This window comes from Arvicanthis niloticus, chromosome 15 (genome assembly GCF_011762505.2).
Source record: "Arvicanthis niloticus isolate mArvNil1 chromosome 15, mArvNil1.pat.X, whole genome shotgun sequence".
Classification (NCBI taxonomy): Eukaryota; Metazoa; Chordata; class Mammalia; order Rodentia; family Muridae; genus Arvicanthis; species Arvicanthis niloticus.
Genome location: NC_047672.1, coordinates 30,188,239 through 30,215,503, shown reverse-complemented (window position 1 = coordinate 30,215,503; position 27,265 = coordinate 30,188,239). Strand labels below are relative to the sequence as shown.

The 27,265-nt window shown below is 39.4% G+C and overlaps 1 protein-coding gene across 1 annotated transcript in view; it reads right to left on the bottom strand.

The window, feature by feature from the left end:
• The window catches only part of Chchd3 (coiled-coil-helix-coiled-coil-helix domain containing 3), a 243,877-nt gene that overhangs the window by 143,443 nt on the left and 73,169 nt on the right, over nucleotides 1-27,265 (bottom strand). The window contains exon 4 of the mRNA XM_034519731.2: nucleotides 17,383-17,500. Within this exon, the coding sequence (XP_034375622.1) occupies nucleotides 17,383-17,500 (118 nt within the window). The remainder of the gene's footprint in view (nucleotides 1-17,382; nucleotides 17,501-27,265) is intronic.

Here is a 27,265-nt window from a genome sequence, read left to right as displayed (position 1 = left end):
AATGCATAAAATCTGGAAAGTACTCCCAACTCCTGGAACTATCAATTTTTAGCAGTTTTTTTTTAATTACATATACAAAATAAACAAATGACTTCATGCAATGTCAACATTTCAAGAAAATAATAAAAAACAACATTCAGACCTTAGCTCTAATTAAATGAGAAGTTAAAAGAATCATATTATGTGCTTCCCAACCACTAATAAAAATATTGGAAAATAAAACTTCTGTATGGGGTGAAAGAAGCACTAGGTGAGAAGTAACCTATAGGTGCTGCTATAAAAAATCATGTAACGGTATCATGGAATAGCTAAAGAGACATTACACAGAAGGAACTAAAAAACAGATACGAAACAAGAGCGCTGACCCTTCCATTGCCAGCTAAGAAATAGAACAATGTTCTTCTCTTGGAAATACAGTTTGTCTTGGAAAAAGACTACTGTGTACTCTGCTCAACTCAAAATCATGCTGTAAACTAAGCATGAAAGCAAACATATACGTGTGCACACGCAGACACACACGCACACACACACACATGTACTAGTATTAAAACAACCATGTGTGCATTCTAAAAGTATGTGGTAGTTTCTGTATTTAAATGTTCTTTCAAATAAATATTTATTTTAAAAAAATCACTGTAAATATATTCAACTTTAAAAAGAAAGCAAACACTTTCTTCCACTGGACATTTTAGGGAAAAGATATAGCTTAATTTGTTCATTATAAATTTATAAGTTTGTTCATTATAAATTATAAATATAGTTAGTTTCCCACAACTAACTAGATATTTACCAGTAATATGCAAAAGTAATATACTTTTTTTTCATACTACTGATATTCATCCACTTAGTTGTGGGAAGTGTGTGTGTGTGTGTGTGTATGTGTGTATACATATATTTAAAACCAGTTTTTATGAGAATTCCATCATTTCCTGGCTGATTACAAGACAAAATGTGAGAGGCAGTCTAAAAACACTGGCCAGAATAAGGCTTATCATGGGATTAATCCCTTAACAGAAAACACAACAATTTGTTTTTTAATTTTTAAATTAAACCTTTTATTTTAAAAAGTTTAATTAACTATTTAGAATGCTTGAAAAAGTAATTCCCAGGTAGTACATTAAATGTTGTGAAATGCGTTATTCTCTGTGCCGTGTTGCTATGTGGTTTGGGTTTTATCAAAATTACATCAGGGGAATGAAATCCATTTGTCTACATTTAAAATTCCTCATCTCTACAACTCAATATTTTTTCTTGATGCATTCTAAATGCCCTAGTAGAAATTATTTTGAAAAGAAACCATTAAAGGTATGCTAATGACTCTGAATTGTGACAGATGCTGTGGAAACAAGCCTGATGGCGGAGGCACAGCTCCATTAACTATCTATCATAAAGTACTCTGGACTTGCTCATTTCTTACTGCTGTGGTGCTCAAGGGAGGAGGAAAACAGCAAGAGTTTCTCTTTCTGAGGCAAAAATCATAAGCTACTCGCTTATTCTAATGTCATGATCCCCACTGTTTATCTGCATGATGATTAGGAAAATCAGAAGTAGTGAAATATTATTTTAACGTGATTAGAATCAAACCACTCTAAAGACTAAGGAGAAAGCCCCAAATGCTTCCTTGGTGGGTCTCCATGGTAAGATGATAACTGTATGCAAAAGGAGTTCTAACTTCATAGATGATTGCTAATTCTGGAAACAAACGCTCTGTGTGTGTGTGTGTGTGTGTGTGTGTGTGTGTGTGTTTTAAAGGTCAGTACAATGACTCTAAATATTAGCAACTCCTGAACTGAAGAAGAAGCATAAGCAGGTATGACGTCTATGGCCGGTCTTTAACAAAAGATCAAATAGGGAAAGCGGCAAGGAAAGGGAGTGAGGATATGATGAGCAATGACTGCTGTAAAACAAGCTTAATACACATTTTACAGGGAGGAGACTCAAAACCATTCATGGGCACCCAGGCCTTAGTCCAAATAAATGCTCTTGCTATTCTAACACCAAGACTGTCCTGCATACCAGTCTGTATCAAGAAGCAACAGAGGAAAGGTGGATAGGTAGCCTCTTCTCTCATGCCCTCCTCAATCAGCTGTTTACAGGGGGAACATGAAAGCCCCGTATGCTCAGCTCCACTCTATAGTCTATACTAGTGCATATGTACTTTAAAACAGCTAGTAAAGGGATTTTTTTATTTCGCATACCCCATGACCCCAATGTTGCGTATTGAGCCCTGGGCACACTGGGTACACACTCTGCCACTGATCTACAACTTTGGCTTGCAACAGATGCTATTCGGTCCCGTTTTTGTCTAATCTGGTCTTGTCTTGTTCTTTTTGTCGGTATGTATTAAGCCCAGGGGCCTCCTTCATGCTGGGCAAATGTGCTACAATTCAGCCACAATCGCCATTGCTGACAAGGGATTCAAATGACTAGATAAAACTTGAACCCATGACTCCCAAATCATGCAACTTTCCCTTTGGTATCTGCATCCATAGTTGAAGAAGAGCACAAACCAAGTGCAAAAAGTTGGCTACAGATTTTAGCACAATTCATGAAGGAAGGGAAGCACAGCACAGAATTCAACAATAAACAATCCATTCAGAAAGGTAACACTTAAGTGTAAGGGGAAAAGTAGCCATGTCGCCCATGAATGGGTGGACAAGTGACTCATTCACTTTCATAGCAAATACAATGAACTTAGGCAGTGCCAGGCTTGCTGATCATGGGTGCCTGATAAAAAGTATTACAATACCCAAGGCTCAAAATCTGCACTAACAATTTGCCAAAGAATCAAGTTATAGACAAACTACAGTAAAACCAAGTGCTCATTACTCACAATTTTAAATGTCTACCTTCTCAATAGCTGTTGGCCCCTTGGCAATAAAGAAAAATGAGAATGGAAGGTGACAGTGAAATACTGCATCTTTAAAAAGACCTTTGAGGTGCTCCAAAGATCAGCTGCCTAGAAAGTAGAGAAGTCACTGTAGCCATTAAAAGCATGTGGAAATAAACTCGGGATTACACTCAATACCTCACTTCATTTTCCCATTCACTGCCTACTCTGGTCAGTGAACAGACTATTTAAGTGGCAAGTCCTTCGTTTATATAAAGAAGCCCAAGAACTAATGTCATCTGGGCTCTTCATCACAGGAATTCCTTGGTGACATTCCATAAAAAGAGCTATAAGAAGTCCATACTACATAATTTCTAACAGCCTTCCTAAGTGATTATAACCTTCTCAAATGTTATGCATTTAATAGATTGCCAAGAGGCAGTCAGATTTAATGAAGACTCTGAAGATACCAACCACAGCATACAGATTCTGTCACCTGTCTACTTCTACAGAGCTGTGTCCCTTGCACAGTGAGGTTCCTGCATCCAGAAACACAGTTCTACCACCTTCCATACTGTTCATAATGGCTCCCAATCTCATGTTCTATCACACAGAGCAGACTTGAAACTGCTCACCCAGAGCTGTGCAGAATGGGTGCAAATCACCATTATTCCAAGATTTGATCTAGAGGCCAACCAAAGAGCTTCTCAGTTGTATTTCCTCAGCTCCTACTAACCATTTTTAGTCTGCTATCTCAGGGGTCACAGGAAAGACCGATTCTAATTGTTTATCCAGTAAAAAATAAAGAGTACCTACTGAGTATAAATTGAGTACTGAAATACAAGTATAAATAACATTTGCCTTTTCTGTTTATACCACCCCAGCAACAAACTCACTTGTCAAAGTTAGAAAGAACATATACTTGATCAAACAAACAAGGAGGAAAGGACACAGATAAGGCGATGGTATTTTCTGGCTTGCCTGGAATATCCCTGTTTCTATGTGTATCCTCGTAATGATTAAGAGCCTCCTCTTACTCTCTCACTATGGATAACTTCTATCGTCACCTTAGCCATAAGAAAATTATGATCAGTGTTTTCTGGGAATACACTGAAGGCTATGACCTGAATTCGGAAATCAGGAAGGTTTTAGGGACGTGCCTATGCTATGCTTCGATCTAAAAGATGAAATTAAAATGAGAGGGCTGAGAGCTGGAAAGGGTAGGCAAAGGAATACATGCTGGCTGCAGGGCATGCTAGGGATGGAGAGTTAGGGAGGAGAAGCCTGCACACCCACGTCATGTTCACGAAAGAGAATGACAATCATATATGGTATATGATACTACACAGCATAAAAACTGAAAACTGCAGAAGAACTATGCAATTCTGCCCGTGACACAGCATCTGGCAGAAGAAGCATAAAACCAATGGGTTAACTAGCATATAGTGCTATCCGACTGAATGAATTGGACAAAGCAACATTGCTGTCACCCGTGTCCTATGACACAATTCTGTTGTTTAAAAAGAACTAAACTCTTTGGGGGGGGGGGCTAAAATTTTATGAAACCGCTAGCGGTAGATCCGAATCCTTCAGAAACAATCATCCAAACACAGTGAGAAGGGGATGATAGAGTAGAGGAAGTGGCAATGTCAACACAATGTCGCCATAGCCCTCCTATGCTGCCCTCCAGAAGAAGCCTAACTGTTCAAGGCACACACACACCCAACAGTCTACAATATTCCACCCAGAGAAGCCAGCAGGATAGCAGCAGTCTTGGTCACTGAGGGCAGGAGTAAAGTAGATACCTGTGCAGAGCAGGCTTCACTCTCCACTGACCTGTGCTTTCCAGCAGAGTGAAGCCCACTTTGGCCTGACTTTTAGCATCCATCTCATATACTATAACACACTGCTGCTTGCCCTAGGTTGTCCACAAACTCCTCTGGAATGGCGGTGTGCAGTGCACCACAAGCAGGCTTTGTCTCTGGGCTGGAAGGCACAGAGAAAATCAAACAAATGCAAATACAACTATCAAAAAGCCAGCAAAGGCCATGTTCTACAAGGGCCTATGGGCAGTGCCCAACAGAGTCAAATGTTCTCAAATTTTGTCATTGCTCAGGTACATCACCAGCACGTTTAAGTTGTGAAAGAAACTTTCCCTAAGTGGGCAGTGGTAGTGGCAGTGTACATCTGTAATCACAGCAGAGGTAGGCAGAACTCTGTGAGTTCAGGGACAGCATGGACTACATAGTAAGTTCTAGAACAGTGGGGGATATAAAGAAAGGGGTGCCCACTCCTCAGTTTATTCTCCTCACCTTCCCAAACAGATTACACGACTGTGGACAAAGCACTCACCCTACATCTGGCTATCTGGCTATCACTGTTATGCATGCTTGTTTCTACTGTCACAGTCCAGCTTTCTACATCATTCACAATGCAGGGCAAAAGTATGTCCTAGTTTTTCATATACAAAGTACAGACTGTCAGAATTCATTAAATGTGTTGATTCAATTAAGACTACATTGTCCAGCTGTTTCTTCAAATACCAGTCATAACTACAGCTATAAAGTTGGGGTATTTTGTTTTTGCTTTTTAAAATGTTATTAACATTAAACTCAGCACACTTTGAATAAAAACCTCTTCCATATTGAGCACATGACTGTATTATTCCACTTTGATAGTTAATACTGATCGTCAATTTGATAGTATCTGGAATAATCTAGGAGACAAGTCTCCAAGCGCATCTGTAAGGGATTACTAGGATTAGGTTAACTTTAATTAATGTAATATATTAATATTTATCATATTATAATAATATATTAATAGCTCTAAAGTAGGGCTATTCCCTGGGCTTGAATCCTGGGTTGTATTAAAGAAGAAGGAGGAAGAGGAGGAGGAGGAGAAGGAGCAGCAGCAGCCACAGCCGCAAGCTGTACAGGTGTTGCTCAGCCACCTCACATTCCTGCTTCTGTGACTTCCCAGCCATGACAGACTGAAACCTCAAACAACCTCCCATTAAGTTGCTCTTGTCAAGGTATTTTACCATACTAATGAGAAAAGAAACAATATACCACAAGACATAATAAAAACAGTTGGGCGGACTTTCCTCAAGGTGGGCCATAATGGTAGGAACTTGGCTCCACCATAGGGAAAAATTAGATTAATCTACAATTCTAACAAAATGAAAAATTATAGACTTCTACCAAAGGAAGTGGGGATGTTCCCCAGTATATAAAAACTTATAAAGGAATATCAATCGCCTGCAACTCGACCTTTAGAAGATCTGATGCCCGCTTTGAGCCTCTGCCAGCCGGCAACCACACACGTGGAACTCACTCACAGGCATGCACAGAAATTTAAAACAAAAACAAAACATAGCACCTGTGCATTCCCTGAATTTATTCTACCAAAATGAAACAGACCTAAATGGGGAAGAGAGCAACGCCATGCTCAGTGAAAAACTGTTTTAGAGGAGATGTAATGTGTGTCAAATCACATCATGTCTCTCTACCTGTAAGCAATACAGGCTCTAGCTCCCCACTAAGGCTACACCAGCATGCTGCAAGCAATCTCAGTCTGCGGTGAACCCTGTAAGAACATTCTATTAATACACCATGGCCAGTACTTGCTTCTGTCCTAGCTTCAACAATGAGGTCTTTTGTACAGCTTCTGGTGTCAGACTTTAATAGAAATGCATGAATGGATTTACAACAAGCATGGATCAATTTCTAGTTATTTTACAATTATTGATCAGAGAGTCTCAAATAGGCTTTGCTACTTGCCAGAAAGGAAAAAAAAAAAAAAAAAAAAGCTAACCCCCTCATTCATAAATCTTGAGAAAAAGCCAAAGAAACATGAAAACTGATATATTCTGGAAACATAGCATACCAAGACAAGATTATAACCAACACAGAGCTCAGAATCAAGAACCAAGCCTGAGAAATGTGCCACCCTGGCAATCACTCTCCTTCTCAGCAACCATTTTTGTTGAGACTGGAATTGATGGGGATTTTCCCATTCAAATAAAAGATTTCTGTCAGGGAGAATATATTTTAATCTATCACATGCATTTGCATTATGTCATTTACAAGGACAAAACCTGATTATTTCACAAGTCTGCTTTTGTTGTGTTGCCCTCGGGCCCAGTTGTTCCCAAGGCTCACTATATATGGTTTTCCCCCAAGAGATGAGAGAGGTGGGGGAAGCAATATTATAGCATACATGCCAAGCATATGTACTACTATGGCTGTGTCCTGGAAATGAAGACATACAAGACGGAGAATAGTATGCTGCATTCTAAATGATCGTATTTAGAACTTGTTCTTTTTGATGCCTTCAAGGTTGGAACTAAGCCAGTCTCTTTATAAGAAACTGAGTTCCATAAGGAGGTTAAAAAAAATTATAAGTTTGAAAAACCGATATATTCTGTTACCCATGCATGACAGGAAATGACAAGAAACATTCTAAAGATGCCACTGTCCATATGTTGCAAATTTAAAATGGGCAAGGGAGAGCTGGAAAAGGAAAGAAATGTCAGAAATGGATAAGACAATACAATGGTCAATTAAAGCTTAACAAATAGTTGTTAATGAGCTGAATATATGAAAAAAATAAAATTTTGAAAGATGAACTGTAGAGCTTAGAGGTAGCAAAGGGGTTGATCTACCACATAACAGAAATTTAAGTCACAATTTCTTTTTTCTTCCATGGTCTTTATTTTCCATCTACCTTTATCTGGGTATAACTGACAAATAAAATTTACACATATATTTCAGGTGAACAATACAATGGTCTGACATATGTACGGATTGTAAGCTGATTATTATAATCACACTCATTTGTAGGCCTGTCACATTACAGTTACCTCCTTATAGATTCAGTATGTGTATGTTATTACAGTCACATATGGTCTATGTTATAGAGTAGATACACAGAACTAATTCATAGAATAACTCAAGTGAGCAGTATCACCTCATCTTCCTGACTCCAAACTCTGCCAATGACCACTGCTACTTCTGAATTCAGTGCTGGGAACCAACCTATAAAATCACAGTCACTGTCTTTCTGTGTCTGGCTTACATCATTTGGTATAATGCCTTTCAGGCTCCCCATATTGTGGCTGGCATTTAGGTCCCCATACTGCTGCAAACTTAGGGCACGCGGTAGTCACTTTAAGGTGTAAGTAGACCAACTTCTGTTCACACCTTAAAGTATTATTTTTTTTCTTAAAATACCTATTATTTTGCTAGCAAAGTATTGAGACCTCATTCAAAGCAAACAAACATTAGCCAAAGACCCCTTCCTCTTCTTTCCAAGAAAGGAAACTCTCCATCTGACCCTGTCTGCACACTGGCTAAGAGCATCTATACCTGTGCCTAAAGCATTTCAACTAATCAGAGTAAGTTTTCAATGACAAAAATCCAATTTAAGCAAGAAAATAAAAGATTTCAGCTTTAACTATTTTTCTTATTTTGAAATGGGCTTTTTTAATAACTAAAGAAAATTAAAATAGACGTGACTCCTAAAACTGGTAGCCTATTCATGAAATGAAATTACTTTAGGAAAAGCCAATTTATAAATACGTAGAACTCTGCATTCTCAAAAAACCTCTGTATTTATGTATTTATTCATCAAGGTAACAGACTTGAAAGAAGTACATTAAAGACTCTGTCCTCATTTTAAGCAGACGGAAACAAAGGGCATAAAGGAAAGGAAGCAATTTGCCTAAAATTACATGGAGCAGAACCTGGAAGGGAGGGACAGAGAGGAGGCTATTTCGGATGAAATTACTACTCAAAACCTCTGTAGAAAAGTAAGAATGGAGTTCACTTTCTAATGGTGTTTAATGATATAACTTGGATGCCTGCAATAGCATTTTTGGGTTTACAAAAGGGAAATTTCCAAAGCATTTATTTTGCCTCAGCTTGCACTCAATGTAAAGGATGAACCTGCTTGTTGACATGAGACCTTCACATCTCCCTCTCTGCTCATCATTTCTTCTAAACTCTGTCAATGGTGGCAGCAGCCCAGGAGCAGAAACTGACAAAGGATCATCATCATCGTCCTCTTATTTGCAAATTACCTTTAAAGTGGGATCTGGGGCTATACTGAGTAGCTGTGGTCTGTGAGACAGTTATATACCACTCTCTGTGAGGAGGAGCAACTGCAACACTGGTGAGAACTCAGAAAACCAGAGTCTGGACTGAGGGTAAAAGTTATGCAATTTCTTAGATTTCAACAACCATACTTGGTTACCAAATTTGTAAAAACAGAACAAAAATTCTAAAACTCACACAAAATGATTCCATGTACATGTTTATGTACAACATATGATGTCACAACCATTATATAGCATATAAATAGACTTGTGTGAGTCTAATATTCATAATTAAGAACAAAGAAAGAATGAGGAAGGACTAAGCACAGGTGAGTCTAAGTTGAATTTGTTGTGCCATTGTCATGGCTTTAGTGTAAGAAATTATCTCAAGAAGAAATTAAAAATTAATTTTAAGCATGTCATTCCATGTCCGTTTATGTATGTACTGAAAATGCCAAATGCTTTTAAAACTCTAAATGGTTTAGTCAGATGCACAAGTGTACACACACACACACACACACATGTTCACAGGCATGTACACACACATACATGTGCGTACTCATGTTGAAACCAGGTCAACCTCAGGCGTTATTCTTCAAGGGTCATCCACCTTGTTGACTGAGACAAGACCTCTCCTGGAGACCTAGAGTTCAACAATTAGGCCTGTCTTTTTACATGGGTTGTGGGGATTGAACTCAGATCCTAGCGTGTTCACAGATATCTCCTGATCCCCTGCTTATTTCTTACAATGCATTTACTTTTACCACATTAAGAAATACATATTACATATTACATACAGCCATGCACACCTTATCTAGCAATGTTTATCCTTAGCTTTTAATTTCTGAACTAAGACTCTTCTTGGGATGAGAAAGGACAATTAGAAAATACATTAATGGTTCTGTAATGACATTCTTACTTTGTTTCATCTTCTTTCAAGTTAACTCATTTCTAAAACAGTAAAGGAGAACATTTTTCAAGCTTTTTGGAGCTTCAGTTTGTAAGACAAAGCTCTGGTATTTCTTCTAAAATAACTCATAAAATTATATTTTAAAAAAAAACAGAAAATTAATAGAATCCATTCTATGAGTAATGTATGCTAACACATACAATTACTTTTAAAAATAATCTACTACAGTAACAGTACTTTATTCTCCTAAATCATCATACTGTCACACACACAAAAAAAAGGACTCATCTCTTTCTTCTCCTACAAAGATTTTACAGCATAGACAACAACAATAGCTACATTTTGTCTCTTTATACATTTATTCTGAAGTTGGAGAAATGGGAACTGAAAAAACCCTCCCTTGGGACCTCCCTTGCATATGTATCAACCTCTCCTGAAGCATGACACGCCACACCAAGAGATTTATAGTCAATGAAATTCTTAAATGATGATAAGAATAAACAGAGCACTTAAAGATTTCCTATAAGCCGGGCAGTGATGGCGAATGCCTTTAATCCCAGCACTAGGGAGGCAGAGGATGGATTTCTAAGTTCGAGGCCAGCCTGGTCTACAGAGTAAGTTCCAGGACAGCCAGGGCTACACAGAGAAACCGGGTTGTGGGGGTGGGGGGGGGGGGGGGGGGGGGAAGATTTCCTATAAAGATTCACATAAGGTAACTATTTTCAATACTAAAATTTGAAACTGGAAGTTGTAAATGTAAAGTTTTTCCATTTAAAATGGCTTAATCAGACTTTATATTTCTATTGTGTATAGCTCAATGCCTCGATGTTTAGGATCGGTTATCCTAAATCCCAGTTAGTACAGTGGTTATGAATACAGTCCTCCAGGATGAGACACAAGTTAAAGCCATCTACCCTCTAGTGCAAGTAGCCACAGTGCTGTATCTTAGTACTTCCTCTGCATGTACATCAACACCCTGCTTTTATTTACACATTTTATTTATGCCTGCAGTAATTCCTGCTTTGACCAAGTATTTACCTGTTCCTCGATTATTCTATTCCTTTCTAATATAAAGAATCAATTCCACCAGAAGTTAAAATAATAATTAACTAAAATTAATCAATTATTGAACCTGAACCCAAAACAAAAGCCCGGAGGCTCCGAAGATCTGAGTTGTAACCCAGAGTCTGCTTTCGTGCAACTTTTTTGGTTCGCCATTTCTTTGAATATTTACTTGATCATCAACATGTGTGATGCATAATCTCCCACAGAATATACCAAGTGAGAAAATGGATTTCAAAGTTTCTGTTAAATGATAAGTTACAAAAACAAACTCAGATTGTTTTGGCTATGATTTTAGCCATGAATAAAACTTGTGTACATTGCAGTACTAACTAGATTTACAGGTAGGATTACAGAAAATCAGCTACCTATGCCCCAGTGAATCAAGTTTGCATCCAAAGGAAAGGTATTTAAAGCTTAAATCCAATGGAACTTAAAACTAGGTGCACATGGTGGGATGAAGAAACAGAAGATGTTTAATTTCTAAACAGAAGATGTTTAATTTCTAAGCACAAAGTGTCTAAGTCTTATAACCTTCTCTAATAAACAAGCCCATAACATGAACCGTGATCTTTGTCATCAGGACAATAGCAAATACTAATGGCAAGTTAATCTTGAAGTTGGTATGTGGAACAAACAAAGGATCTTTGTTGTGCAGAGTATGGGACTTGGCAGAACCACCTGTCATAAAAGAATGGGGTGAAACTTGCTAGAAAGCTCTAAATGTTTAATCAACAAATATTTGTGACAATGAAGACATCTCATAAGTCTAGCATAAGTAATCATAAGTTATCAGTGCTGGCCATTCCATTATTGTTTTTGAAAATAGCATGGTTCTGTCTCTGTAAATCATATTCTGCCTTGGGCTATGTAGCTTACCTCGAATTATTTCAGAACCATCTAAAATGACTCATTTTTCTATTAAAATGATAAATGGGCTAAATGAGGTATGTAATAAATACTGCAGGTCTGTAAACAGATTCCTGCTCTCCAGAGAACGAAGGCCTTACTTCATTTGGTAATTCCACCCCTCAGTATTTTCAGGAGAAGTCATCCTTAAATTATAGTTAGCAAAGGAAAGAGAAGAGTGACTATGGAGGAAAGCAGAGCTTGTCTTTAGGCTTACAAAGAAATACTGCAACAGTGTTCTCTCCATAACCACAAAATAACCATTCCTACACACATCAGCAGGGCATAGCTCAGATCATCAAGAACAAAGAAAACCTAATTCAGTTCCACTTAGGATGCAGAAAAGACAGACAGAGCAGGAAATGTCTGTAAGCATCCCTTACACAAGTGGCTCTCCCTGGACATGGACTATCACAGCCAGCAGTATGGATCCTCTCACGTGAGGTGAAAGCAACGCTCAGACACTTGTAGGACTCGCTGGGAAAGAATGCTGGAGAGCTTGCTGCTACACACAGAGGTGCTCAACCCACTGTGCAAAACCCTTACTTGGGATCTGTAGGAATTTGACAGACTTGATTATGCTTATGTTAAACTTCTGATTTGTTACTGGCTAAGGCAAACACTGAGGGCAATACCTCTTGGCCTCATGAAGAGGAAATAAGATTATAGTGTCAGTTCAATAAAATTCTAAGGCACTAATGACAGTTCATTTCCAACTGGGCTATGAAGCAAATATATTAACAATAAATGCCAAGTCATTATCGAGAGATGGAAATATAAGCAGCCCTTTGCCCCACAGTTACCTATGGATTTTTACTCAGTGCTCTCCATATCTCACCTGGACAACCATAACAACCTGAGTGATAGAATGCCAATAAGCTATTTGTGGTAGGGCTAACATTTAAGATACCACTCGCCCTGAGATGCCCTCGGCCAATGTTTTCAAGCTACCTGATGAATTTTCAAAGGGGCATTTAAAATGAAAATATGACAGTATTCTAAGAAGTGGCCCTAGCAACCTTAGTCCCATTGTGCGCACCCTCGCTGCCTTCTCTAATCAGTTTGTCAACAAGATCATGGTGGCCTGAGTGAACAAGTCACCTCTACATACAGTTCAGTGGACAGTTCCCTGAGGGATGTCATCTCCTCTGCTACAGGGACGTTTTTACCATGCTCCACCTTTAAACCGACAATATACAATCAACACAATATAATATTTCCACAAGGATATTTGGTAATAAAAGCATAGGTATTTTTCTGCCTACCTGGAGAAGCAGGGGATTCAACAACGTGTATATTCAGAGATACATTCATCTGAATAAGGTTTAAGCATGCAATGTATCTGTAACTGTGGTCTTGCCCACTTTAGGGCGCTTCTTTCACATAAAGGGTATGCTGGCAGGCTGAAACACATCTTCTCATCTTGCACAGTAATAGCAAAGAGATCTGGAGCTGCCTGCCACTCCAGAAAACATTTGATCCACAATCTCTTATGGTTGTGTGCATTCAGGCTGACAATTACAATGCTACCCTAACTAACACACTGGAAGCTGGGCCACATGTGCTAACAAAGAACATAAAAGGAGACAACGGAATGTGAACACTTTGTCTTGGAAACTATGCTGGCCTGCTAAAGCCAAATGCACAGGAGGCAAAAGGACACAGCATGCCTCTGCGCTCACCTTCTTCAAGGAGGCTGCCCTTTGAAGTTCACTGCCAGCTATTAACTGAGCAAGGTCTAGGAAGATGGGAACTTGTAGGTGGATTCCAGATCCTATTCTTACCAATAACCCTGGGGAAAATATCTGTAATTTCAGCCTCAAACCCATCAAACACAAGACAGGAACTGTGTATTTAAACAGGCCTCAGCAGCTCAAAATCATTAACTTCACTTCTGGCAAACTAACACACTGCGCTTATCTAAATAATGAGGGTGGGAGGGTGACCATGAGAGAACAGCCAGGAGATAATCCAACACGTAGATTACACCAAAAAAACTAGGGAGGAATTTCTTATCTTTAAGTGCTCAACAAGAGAACCCAGGCTAACCAGTGTTCTATTGAAACTTCATTACCTGGCTAATCAAGTGATTGCTATTATGAGATAGAACTTTACAGCAAGATCGTGGTGGTTTCAGGACCACAGCTTGAGCTGCATTCCACACCTGGGGCAGACCCTGACTCACATCTGGACAAAAGGGGATTCCTATCAACTTCCTCTAATTTAGTCACTTTTCTCCATGCCCCAAATTCAAAAACCTTTTTTTTTTTAACCATAAAATTTCAACTGTCACAGTTTGAAGCACAAAGAAAACACAGTTAGAAAAGCACACAGCACAAAATTAATCAATTCTTCTTGATTGCTCCACTGGTGCATTTCAGACAAAAAGGAAACTGGGGGGTGAAAAGTGACATTTTGGTGGAAGTCACATAAATTTGCAGAAACAAAATTTGTGCATTCACCCACTACACTTTTTATATTATTTTTCTAAACAGTGTGAGGTTTTTAAACATTCAGAAATTATAAGGTTAAAAGAAAAGAAATCAAAAGATGAGCATGACCTTTGACCTTCCCTACAAAGAAGAATAATAACCCAGACCTAATTTGCCTTCACATCTACAATTAACAGAGCCTTATACACAGGACAACTTGAATAAATGGGCAATGGAGACAAATGTAGAAAAAGACCAAAGTACTCTCAAAAATCCGACAGCTAATAGCTAATGCAGGCACCTTCCCTAACTCTTGAGTGAGGTTATACTGAACAGTATACACCATCTAGCATCTTGCTCACTGCCACAGACGCACAGCCCTAACGTCAGTCTTGAGTCTTTCACCTTCAAACCTCAGTGAGTCTCTACTCACTTCATTGCCGTGCTTCAAACCTTCCTATGTATTGAGTCCGGGGTTCCTAAGAGGCATGTGTGTCCTCCACAACCTAAGCTCTGACTACTGCTGCCTCATCCCACCACACCTCTTGCTCTGTGTTTCCCCCTATCAACACGTGTGTATCTATCACCCATGCCAATGAATGTATGCTAATGTCTACAACATAAGACACTACACAGTTCGGAATCCTCAACCTTCAGGACAATTCCTGAACAGGCTCTCGTTCCCCAAAAAATCTACTTCTTTCCCTCTTATTCCTGGGATTTTAGTACATTCAGTTATTTAGTCAACAATACCAGCTTCTTACTGTCTGTTGAGCCCTGGCATAAACAGGCACATAAGCAGCTATTTAATGGATGCAGATACAGCAATGACTTAAAAAGAAGGCAAGAGCCCGACCACCTCAAAAGTAGGACTTCTCACAGCACTGTAAGTAGTATGAACTGGTAAGCTACATAAACTTTAAAGACTGATATCTGTCTCCCCAAAATACATGTTCTTTCTCATATGCAGAAATTACTAGATACACACACACGGTGAAAGCAGACAGGATACTGTACTGTCTGATGTGAAGAAGCCAACCAGCATGCAAGAGAGGAAAGACAGAGGTTATGATAAGAGAACAAAATGAGTGAAGCACAGTGAAGAGTGTGTAAGAAGACATCACAGTCAGACTCGGGGTCTTACACCATGACTGCAAACACTACACACACACAGACACACAGACACACAGACACACACACAGACACACACAGACACACACAGACACACACACACACACACAGACACACACACACACACACACACACACACAGAAGCCTCAAGGAGAAAGCAGTAAATGGAAGCAGGACACTGCCTCGGCCATGATGACTTCCTGAGAACAGGTCTCTTCTCTCTCTCTCTCTCTCTCTCTCTCTCTCTCTCTCTCTCTCTCTCTCACACACACACACACACACACACACACACACACACACACATCCTCAGCACTACTAATCTCCATACAGGAAACAGGATATGAAAACTTCTGTTCTAAGGGTGAAGAAAGCTGCCTCACATTTAGGGGCAGATGATCCAAGATACTTAAGTAAGTGCTCTTATACAAGTAAATTAAGGCTTGCCTTAAAGTTCAGATCTTTTTTAAAAAAAGAAAATACTGAACATCTCAGGAGTGAATAAGAAATGACTAACATTAAACCAGCATAATTTAATAAGCCAGAAAAAAGACTGAATCACTATTTTTAACTGGCATTTTTAGAAAGAAATCAAATATAATTATAAAGTAAAAAAATCAGCCTAGTATTCTCTAATTTCAAAAGGAAATCTATGACACAGCAAATATGAGATTAGGAATACAGTATCTTAATTTAAAGACTGTCCACCTGCACTGACCTCGTGTGTGGCTCGGCGCTACCCTGTCACTAATCTTCCTTCTTCACTGCTCCCAGGAAGGATTTACCACCAGTGTGAACATTTCAGATGGGCACAGTCACCAGTGAGTGCCCTCTCCCAATCCTCTGGATAAAATCTGATTAAAATTTTGGAACCAGTCGTGCAGGACAGAGAGGAAATGGTAGCCTTTCTAGTCCAGGCTTAAGTTTCCCCAGCTAAAACAAGTCTTCCAAATAGGAACCTTCTGACTGGAACCTAATTCAAGATTTTAGCAACAAGACCACCATGACTATGCTCTTCAAAGAGCTTCAACAATACCAGCTGCTGAAACAACTGAGCGGAAAGCCTAGAGCTTGTATCCAACAAGTCATAAATCCAATGCTAAATATCGATAGCAGGGAAAACGTAGAGACAATAGTAGGTTGACTTCACGATATAGGGTGAGCATATCTGAAAATAAGTGTGAGATCCAAAATGCTCCAAAGTCTAAAAATAGGCTTGGGGTGTGGCTCAGCGGCACCAAGAGTTCAATTTCAGCAACAAAATATATATACATACAGGTAGACAAACATAAAAATATAAGTCTAGATCCCAAGACTTCTTGATCTATGTTGATGTAACATCACTAGTGATAAATTTGACCTATGTGAAAGATGGCAATCAAAACAGAAACACTGAAAGCATGGGAAACTTAACTCTAATCCCTCATGAATACAGCATATCTGAAACACGAATGCCATGATTAGCATAAAATCTTCTCACTAGAAAGATTTTTCATTTTATTCATATAAAACACCTGTGTCCTCAAATATCTGAGAAAAGATACACATTCTCATATCAGTTTGACTGAACAAAAACTTTCCAATTAATACAAATACATAAAACTCAGAAGTGTACTTTCCTATAAGCTATAACACTTCAGTTCCAGAGACCTCAAAACAAACCAGTATTTGCCATTGTTCCAGGGCTCATAAAAACATACATATTGTTACTAAAATTTTGCCATACAGTTTAAATAATTTTTTAAATGTGTAAATTTTTGTAAAACTGCAAAAAGTCATTTGTTGGGAAAAAACACTGTCAGTCAAGTGCTTGCCTTGACTGCATGCACAAGCATGGAAGAGCTGAGTTCAAATCCTAGAGCTAACAAGAAAAAGCCAGGCCTGATGATTCACACTAAAATCTGGCCAAGGGAACATTACTTTCTCAACACTAAAAGCTGGAATGGAGAGCTTAGCTTCCCAGCCTCAGGGATGCCCAGGACGACAAGGTATCTTTAGTAACCAGGCTGAGACTCACCAGATGCTTCGCCTTCGTGCGCTCCTCCTCACTGGATATTCTTTCCCGGAGGATAGCTCGGGTCAGCTGCTCATTGGCCGCAGCCCTCTCTCTTTCTAGGTCCCTTGCTTGTTTAAGGCTGAAAAGATAAAAAAGGTAACAATAATTCCTTTTTAATTATTTTAATGACTGAAATTATTTTAGATTATTTAATAACCTAGAGAGAGAAAGACTTTGTTGGTTGACATCACTTTATGTTAAATTTTTTAAAAAACTTAATAAAAAGGCAGAAACATATAGCCATAAATTCCAAATCTGAAATCATGTTGGCCTATAATCTTTCAAAACTTTATACCACTTTAATCTCCTTCAGCCTTCACCTACACATTTACAGCATCAGAATTCTAAGAGGAGAAGGTATTGATTCAGCTGACAGTGTCCAAGTTTAACAAAGTTCTCAAGTAAAAGTGAAAACTTCTCACCTAAAAATCCCATCACTGGGGGATATCAGGAAATAAAGAGCTTGCCTCGCAAGCATAAGGACCTGAGTATGTCTCCAGCACCCACACAAAAAGACAAAGTGGTAGTATGTGTTTGTAGTCCAGTACTTGAGAAACAGGAAGATCTCTGGCATTCTGGCTGGCTGATTGGCCTAACCACTAGCAAGTCCTAGGTCCCAGGCGCATTCTCAAGAACCAAGGTAAAAAGCCCTCCTGAGAGTCACTGCTGAGCTAGATTCCTGGCCTCTCCACACACATGCACACATGCACAAAAGTCATCAAGCCACTTCTGTGAGAAACCATTGAAGGCTTAGCATCATCTTTCTCTCAAAAGTGAGTCAGTTATTTACTGACGTGAGTCAGGCATAGATGACACAGTAGTGGACATGGCACTGAGATTCCACATTTCTTAATCCTACATTCAAGCAGGGGTGAACCAGTAACACAAAGAAGAAGCCTCTCCACCCAGTGTATCACTCCATCTTACAACAATCGCCATATGCAAAACAAGCCTTTAATAGCAGGCTCCAGGCTGCTGGTGTGACTGCTCCCACCTACCCTACCTCCAATGGACACCTTACATTCCAGCCAAGATCTGCCCACTACTAATTCTATTAATGAAGCCTACAATTGCATTAAGGTGATCCATAGCCTTGTCACACAATTAGATCCATATTAAGTTACAATCTACTAAAACAACCTCATTGTATATGATAATGATAAATGACTTTGGCACTGGATTTTGCCGTAATGCCTTGCACAGAAAGGCACTCAGAAGCACTGAATGAAAGATCATTTCAGTCTAATCTTGCGGACAAAGATTTTCTGATTGCCTTTTCTCTTTTGAAAGAATAACACTTCTACACTCCAAAGATGTAAGCTATGCTTTAAAAGGAGGTGAAATTGTTATGTTGGTATCATTCTGAGTGAAATTTTCTGAGTGTGAATGATGAGTGCTAAATTTTACTTGGTGCCAGTCTATCAAAGGGACCCTTGAAAAGAAGTAGAGAACATGTCATTCTTGTTGCTATTTTAAACCATCACACCATCCTAATACCCTGGCATTCTTAGAAATAAATTATAGCATAAAATTATCTTGTAAAATATATTCCAGAATTATGCCTTTTTCCTAGATGGTAAACACATATAAGCTGTTTCTTGAAGAAGAAAAAAAAAAAAAAAAACAACAACAACAGAAATAAATATAAGCTTATTCAAAAATCTCTAAAATATTTAATAAACCCAACAGCATGGCATCAGCCACTGACTCTTTTGCGCAGAGGATAATAATTTCAGACCCTATTGCCTCCCCAGATGAGGCACTCAGAGTGAGGTCCACACGGCAGCCCGAGCATCTAAGGAGTTTCTGGAATGCAAATGCCCGGGCAGCGCCTTACATCTAGACATCAGAAACCATGAGGATCATGTCTAGCAAAATGCCTTTTAGTGCTGTCCCTGCATCAGGTGATTCTGATGCATTCTGCAGCTGGAAAGCCACAGCTCGATACACAAATACATCCTGGAAATATATCAAAGGCAAGTAACACCAAAATGGAGTGGTCCACATGGGGACACGGATAACTGCTAAGGTTGTTGAGCCGGATTACAAAACTATGCATTTGAACTACTTTAATGGGAACTACTTTAATTGCTATACATTTTTAAAAGTTGCCTGTTTAACATGTTAGGTGACAACTAAAATAAAAAAAACAGCATTATTTATTATCACTTAGAGATCACCTGCTACATGTCAAGAAGTAGGCTAGGCATTTCACATGTGCACACGTACATCCATGTGCTTTACATTCAAAAATGACATTATTCATGAACATAGATTATGAATCTACACAACTATACTTTATCATTCTGTTTGGTTGGCCAATTTTAATAAAGAGTATTTTTTCTAGTTGGATTTACACATATAAAGAACAAGTTTAATTATTAATATACAACTGTTTAACCCAGAGGATCAAAAACTACTGGAAATGAAAGCAAAAAAACAAACAAATTAGCATATGATTAAGAAAACAAGGCCTGTCACCTTACTGTGTATGGAGACAAACAAGCACTGGGTGAGGTCTTGGGGTCCAAGCCAAGGCACTGCACCTACTGTACGGTACAACCACAGCTCACTGCCCTGAGCTCTGCAATGTGGACTGGTGTTAATATCTACCTTGAACATAAACAAAGCATTTAGCACATTGGGACAATGTCAGTAACTCAAAGTGGTAATAGTAATTTGGGGTGGGGAACCCATGGAAGCAGAATGTTCTGATATGAAGAAAACCTATGTGCACGCGGCAGATTTGGTCTCTGGTGTGTCATAACCCTACCTACCTACCTTCCTTTTCCTTCTTTCCTTCTTTCCTTCTTTCCTTCCTTCCTTCTTTCCTTCCTTCCTTCCTTCCTTCCTTCCTTCCTTCCTTCCTTCCTTCCTTTTTGCAAAAAGAAAATTTTGCTTGATTCTTTAGATTCTCTTCCTAGAATCAAAATCTTATGCATCTGCTAACTATAGTGTCCTGCTCTTTCTTTTTTCTTTGTGTTTGCTGTTGGTGTTATTATTCACTCATACAATACATCCTGACCACAGTTCCCCTCCCTACACTTCTCCTAGTTATTCCCTCTCTCCCCAAACCCCCAGATCCACTTCTGTTTCCATCAAGAAAAGAGTAGACTTCCTAGGGATATCAGCCAAGGATAACACAAGTTACAGTAAGACCAAGTACAAACCCTCATATCAGGGCTGGAGAAGGAAGCCCAGTGATGGAAAGAGTTCTCAAGAGAAGGCTAAAGAGTCAGGGACACCCTGGCTCCCATTGTTAGGAGTCCCACATAAAGACCAAGCTAACAATCATAGCATATTTGCAGATAATTTATCATAGACCCATGCAGGCTCTGTGATTGCCACTCAAGTCTCTGTGAGCCCCTATGAGCCCTGCTTAGTTGATTCTGTGGGCTGTGTTCTGCTAGGGTCTTCAACCCCTCTGGCTTCTACAATTCTTCCTCCCCTTCTTCCTTGGGGTTCCCCAAGCTCCAAGAGGAGAGACCTGATAGAGAGCTCCAATTTGGCCTCTCCACCTAATGTTTTACTGTGGGTCTCTGAGTCTACTCCCATCAGCTGCCAGAGGAAGCCTCTCTGGTGAGGATTGGGCCAAGCACTGATGTGATTAGAGCAGAATATCACTAGGAATCACGTTATTGATTTCTTTTTCCTAACTTAGGTCTCTGAGCTATGCAGCCTCCTTTCTCTGGTCATAAAGATAGTGTTGGGCATTGGCTTCCCTTTCATGGCCTGTATCTCTACTTAGACTAGTCATTCACTGATTGGCCACTCCCACAAGTTCTGCACCTCTATGGCCCCAGCACAACATGCAGGCAGGATAGAGAGCACATCAAAGGGTTTGCGTCTGGGGAATCCTGCTTCACAGGCTTCATCCTAACTTTCCTGTAAGCTCAAAAATGGGAAGGGCTTGGTCTATCTATTTCTGTGTCTGTTATATCCTCAGTACTTACACCTGCCTAATCCACAGGAGATGCTCAAACAGTTGTTAAATGTATCTGTAATGAATGAATGGCTGGCACATCCCACCACAGACAAAAATGAATCAAAAGCTACAGAAAACAAAAGACTTGGAGATAAAAGAAACAGCTGAGAAAACAAGCTGTACCCTAAAAGGTCCCACCAACACACTGCACTCAGCACACACATGGCATATCCAGACTACACCAAATGGCCTATGGGAGAACATCTGGGAACATCGACGTCTAACTCTGACTCTTAGCGATTCAAGACAGACTGGTACAAACTAACTACAAGAAAAATCACTTCTCTTTCCTAATAAATGCCTAACGTTTGCTTCTCTTTACAATGAGAACTGCATAGAGGATGCCTGTGCTGTGAACGAGTGCTAGGGAAGCTGTCTTTGTACACGTAGGGCAGCTGGCAGTAGACCCAGAGCACACCCTCATGGTCTATGAACACTTGGGTAGTGTCATCTAACAAAGAACAATTTTCTCAGCTTTAAAGTCAAAGGGGATCCCATATAGGCAAATGCTTGCAAACACCATGTCTTAATATATTATTCTCCATTTATCTTAAAGGGGATAAATGAAAGAAAAGTATTTGCTCTAAATGTTATGAAATTACAATTTTCATTTAGTGGATAATTTCTTCTAGGATTCTGAGAGTTCTAGTATGTAACATAAGGTAAAAAGTAAATGTTATATTCACCAATTCATTCAATAGTCACTGTGTGAGAGAGAGTGCTCCAAAAAATGAGAGTGAAGTGGGAACCACAGTCTCTGCCTTTATGAAACTTAATAAATGATATTTTTTGTTTAAAATATTTTTAAAATGAGGTTGCTATAGCACCACATGAATGGAGGCAGCTGAGGCACAGAAAACATCGAGGAGTTGACAAACACTCAGAAAGAATTTCCTTCAGTTGCAGTTCAGTGACAGCCTTCAGAATGTCACACAAGTTTAAAATCACCTCTGCAAAGACTTGTTTGTTTTCAAATTATTTTAAAAGGTGGAATTTCAGATAGATGGTATACCTTTAAAAGTGATGGCATCATATTGGGTCTGTGAGCCCTCTCAAATTTTCCACCAAAAACTTTCGTTGACACCCTTTCTTCCCTCAGATAAATGTCCTTTTTCATTCACTCATTTAAACCATGTCACAAAGTACAACCACTTTACAAAAAAAAGCTACTAACATGTTCAGAAGCCCCCACTACTCTGTGGAGCTTCTTCTCTAGTCCCCTTGTCTTCTATCACCTCCACACCACCCCGAAACACACACATACACACACACACACACACAGAGTGACCACTAGAAAGGTGGTTGTTCCACGGCCTCTTTTCTGTGTCCACCCCCTCCCCAGGGAGACAACACAACTGAACATCGGAGAACACCAAGGCCACAGGGGGAACCATAAGGTCAGAAGCAATATTGTGCCACAAACTCTCAGAAGAGTCAAGTCCACGTTGGCAAGGCAAGGCAGCACGTTACTCGCCTGTTTGTGGGATAAAATGAGGCTTTCTTCATAACTTGGGTCTCTGATGATTTAAGAATTATCTCAAAACAAAACTAAACAGAACAAGCATCTGAGCAAACACAGCCCCCTTATATTTACTGGCATTTCTCACTTATTACTTCAGATCTCCTGGTCCAATATTATTCTACATTAAGCCCCTGATTTAAGTTTCATTTAAATTTCCTTCTTTTAAATACATATCTCTCCTCATTTGAATTCTCTAGAGTTTTCAGCAAAGAAGTCGGAGTTTAGTGTAAACTTTTCCTATTTGCATTAAGTAATTGGATAGCTTGCCTGAGCTTAATGAAACAAATACCAGTTGGTGCTGCCCTACACCTCAAGCCCCAGCAACCCAGCTCTTTTCTTTGCATATTCTCAAACAGGTGAGAGACTTAAGATATACCAGCAAAATGAGTTTCTAAACACCAGCCAAATCTCTTATAATGAATATTATTGAATGTCCGATTTAAGACCAAAAAAATTAGCCATTACATTCAATTCACACATCTGGTATAAAATCTAGTTCTCTATAACATGGTACTGGGATAAAAATAACCCAGCTTTATTGCCTTCTGAAGAAGTTAAAGGTTTTAAGGAAGTAGGAAGGAAATTTTAAAAATAACTTTAGCTAGGCATTTTTTTATATATCAAATTCCATCACACTCCATGAGCGAGGCATTACTCCCTCTACTCTGAACAAAAGAAAAACTCAAGGAATATACCAGAGGAAAGAAACACAATGGCCCAATTTACAAAGCCATGTTTCTTAAACACCCTGAAAAGCTATCTCCCTCCAGGAGCCTGGGTATGGACTGTAATCCCAGCCACTGAGGTGTAGAGGCCTAAGAGTAAAGCTCAAGACCTGGCCTGGGTCACAGAACAAAAGTTCAAAGCCAGGCTTTCAATTTAGAGAGACATTGCTCAAAACGAGAAGTAGACAAGGTTGGAACAGACCTCAGCTGAATGAAGAGTGTTTGCCTACCAAACTGAGATCCTAGGTTAGAGGGACAGGAGGTGCACATACGCTCCCAACTGAAATGAGTTTGTATTGTAGCACCTCCTCCATGGTCAAATAAGAACAGGAGATGGGTCCTTTACTGTTCAAAGTTACTTTAAAACACACTCTTTAATGTATTTTTCCCAACATCAAATATATGTCACTGGTTGCCCAATGTGATCTGACTCTTGATACTGCTGAATCTTGCTCATTTGGTCATTCCCAAATAGTTAAACTTCATTGTATACAGGTTGACACTAAGTAATTCTATACAACTCCAGCTTAGCAAATTACTTTATAATTTAATATATAAAGCCATTCTACTTCTGGAGAAAGTAGATAAGAACCTGAGATAATGGTGAAAATAAGTGGAAAAATGCAATTGTTAGAGATAAAATGACTGAATGACTTATCTAAAATTGAACTCCGACCATTACACACAGACAAGATCTACAAAACACTGCAATGTGGCTGACTCCAAAAGACTGAAACACAGAGAGAAATGCATGCCGGCAACCCCACAGGTCACTTTTAAGAGTAAAGATAAATTTCATTTTAATGTATCATATTTTGTTAGAACATGCTGAACTAGCACTGAAAATTCTGTATACCATCCACTTTTAGACAGAAAAGCTGAGCTAGGTAGTTCAATGAACTAATTATTAGAATATTAAAAATAATGACAGAACAAGCATACAATTTTTCATTTATAAGATTTTACAAATAAAAAATTATACAGCAAGCTTAGCATTCAACTCAAACCATTTCAAATCCTGGAAGGAAATGTGTATGGATTAATATCATAAAACACATACATGTAGGTGAATGCACATTAATATTGTTCTGCTAAGTTCAAACACGGTATCTGTATGTGTGACAGACAGAAGTGGCATTTTACCATGCTTAGCTTGTGTGGAGTACAGATCACACTTGTAGGTGTGAGCCTTCCGGTTTTCTTAACAACCCTGAGCAGACTGTCATGTTTCCAATGAAAAAATAAATTGTATCAAACCAAAAGTTACAGTGAGAGTGAGTGAGTGAGTGAGTGAGTGAGTGAGTGAGAGAGGAAAAGACAGAGCGGCAGAGAGAAACAGAGTCAGAGATAGAGACAGTCTTAAAAACCAACTGATAAATCTACCAGCACTGAGACCTGGTTCTAGAGGAACCAAGAAGACACCTATCTATCCTCTATCTGTCTCGGTGTATTATTCCAAACAGTACTCTGACTTGAATAATCCAAGTTTCTTTCTGTTAAAGTTGGATCTTACATGTCTTTCAAAGGCCCTTAAAGTAAAAGCTTAAGTCTCCCCAGTCTGTTCCCAGTCCTTGAGATCACTGTGGAGCGTGCCCTCGAATGGGGAGTAGGACATGCCACTTCTTCCCTCTCTTCGCCTTCCTGCTTCATGATTAGTGAGTGAATAGCTCTTATTGCTCACAATCCCATCATGCCATGCTGTCTGTCTCCCCAAAGCAACAAGGCTAACCAATCATGGGTCTTACTAGCCCTTAGTTAGGCTCTTGGAGGACAATGGAAGGCTGATTAGTACACCTTACTTTTCACAAGAATATTCTTTTTTTAAGTGATTTTATTTTAACTTGCAAAAAGTATTGTCAAAGTTGAATGTTTGCCAGCATAGCTTCAAAATGACGTAAAAACAAACAACAACAACAACAAAAACAAAACAACAAAAACAAACCAGGAAACTGTGCCCCAGACTAGCCCCTGACACCTGTAACTGAAGTTCTCTGGTCACCCTCCAGGCACTTCCCATGCCTCCCTTCCAGATGACTGCCTCCCGTGACACAGGATGTAGTATGTGACCTGAACTTCCTATTTCCATTTTCATCTGGGAAGAAAGAGCCACCTGCTCTGGGAGTTCCTTAAATTCAAATATCTACTGTGCTGAGAAGCACAGTATTTGCATTTATATTTACAAAGTAGTCAGCTCTTAAGGCACAAGGCACTGTCACCAAACACAGGACCCAGCCCCTGCATCCAATCTTTCCTCACCATTCACAGCTAAGCTCCTATACAAAACAAAGGTCCATCACAACCCAAAGTCCTTTTTGTCTTCTACTGGAGCAGTGGTTCTCAATGTGTGGATTGTGACCCCTTTGGTATCACATATCAGATATCCTGCATTTCGGATATTTACATTACAATTATAACAGTAGAAAATTATTGTTGAAGTAGCAACAAAATAATTTTATGGTTGGAGGTCACCACAACATGAGGAGCTGTATTAAAGGGTCACATGGGAACTGCTGTACGAGTGACCCAGAGGCACTTCTTTTTCTAGCTTGAATATTTACTTACAGGCATCTTAAGCCATGATCATGATTTTACCTTAAAGTGTACACTGATTGTCATAATAGTCAAAAATACAGATGGATAATTGCAGAACAGATAAAGACAGCATTAAACTGCCCAGAATCGAGACTTCTAAAGTCCTGGGTGTGAAAGATGTGAGAAGAAACATACAACCTGTTCCTATTAAGCAGCTCTATTAAGCAGCTTGCTTACTACATGGATGCCCTCCCCGTGCACCTTGCTTGCTGCAGCTTCCTCACTGGATGTGTGCTGATGCTGGAGAAAGGGAACCAGGGCAAATATCTCTGGGGATATCACTTTCCAACCACAGCACTCACTGGACAAACATCAAGCCCCCCAGTATGGCTGCAGCACAGACAGCAGTGTGAACAGTGGGCAGATGACAATAAAATGGCAGCATCCTGAACAACCTGGTGGCTTCTGAAAAAGAGCACACTAAGCTTGTGGAGACGCTAACTACACTGTGTGTATGAAATACACATTCTGCCTTTTTCATTGCTTGTACTTCCTCTACTTTTTTCACAAAACATACATTTTTGTCAGGGCAAGTACAATGTGAAAGCATGCCACCACTAAATCTTGGGAGCACAGTCAACTCTCCCTTCATTTCTATTTGAAAGACCTCCAGCTTGAACTAAAGCGTAACCTCTCACCCTCCAGCGGCAGTAGCCTCTCTGATACAGAGCAGGCAGGTGGAATGGGTGGACCACAAACTCACGGAGTAGTCCAAGCCCATCCTTCTCTGTGGGAGATGCTCAAGATCAAAGCATCACACACTCCTCCAGCCAGCTTAGAGCAGGCATGTGTAGGGGAAGAACAGCTGCACAAACCCCTTTCCCTCCTTTTTCAATCAATTACTCTTTGGATTCCTAACCTTGTGATTCACAGGCTGAGTTAATGTGACGGACACAAAAAGGCTAATGATTGCTGTTTATAAACTGCGTGCTCCAGAGGTCACTGGGCTGCTTCTTTTGTTTCACTCTAAGAACCTTTGATTTTACCTTTTCTCCTATTTCCTTGTTTAGTAGCTTTGCT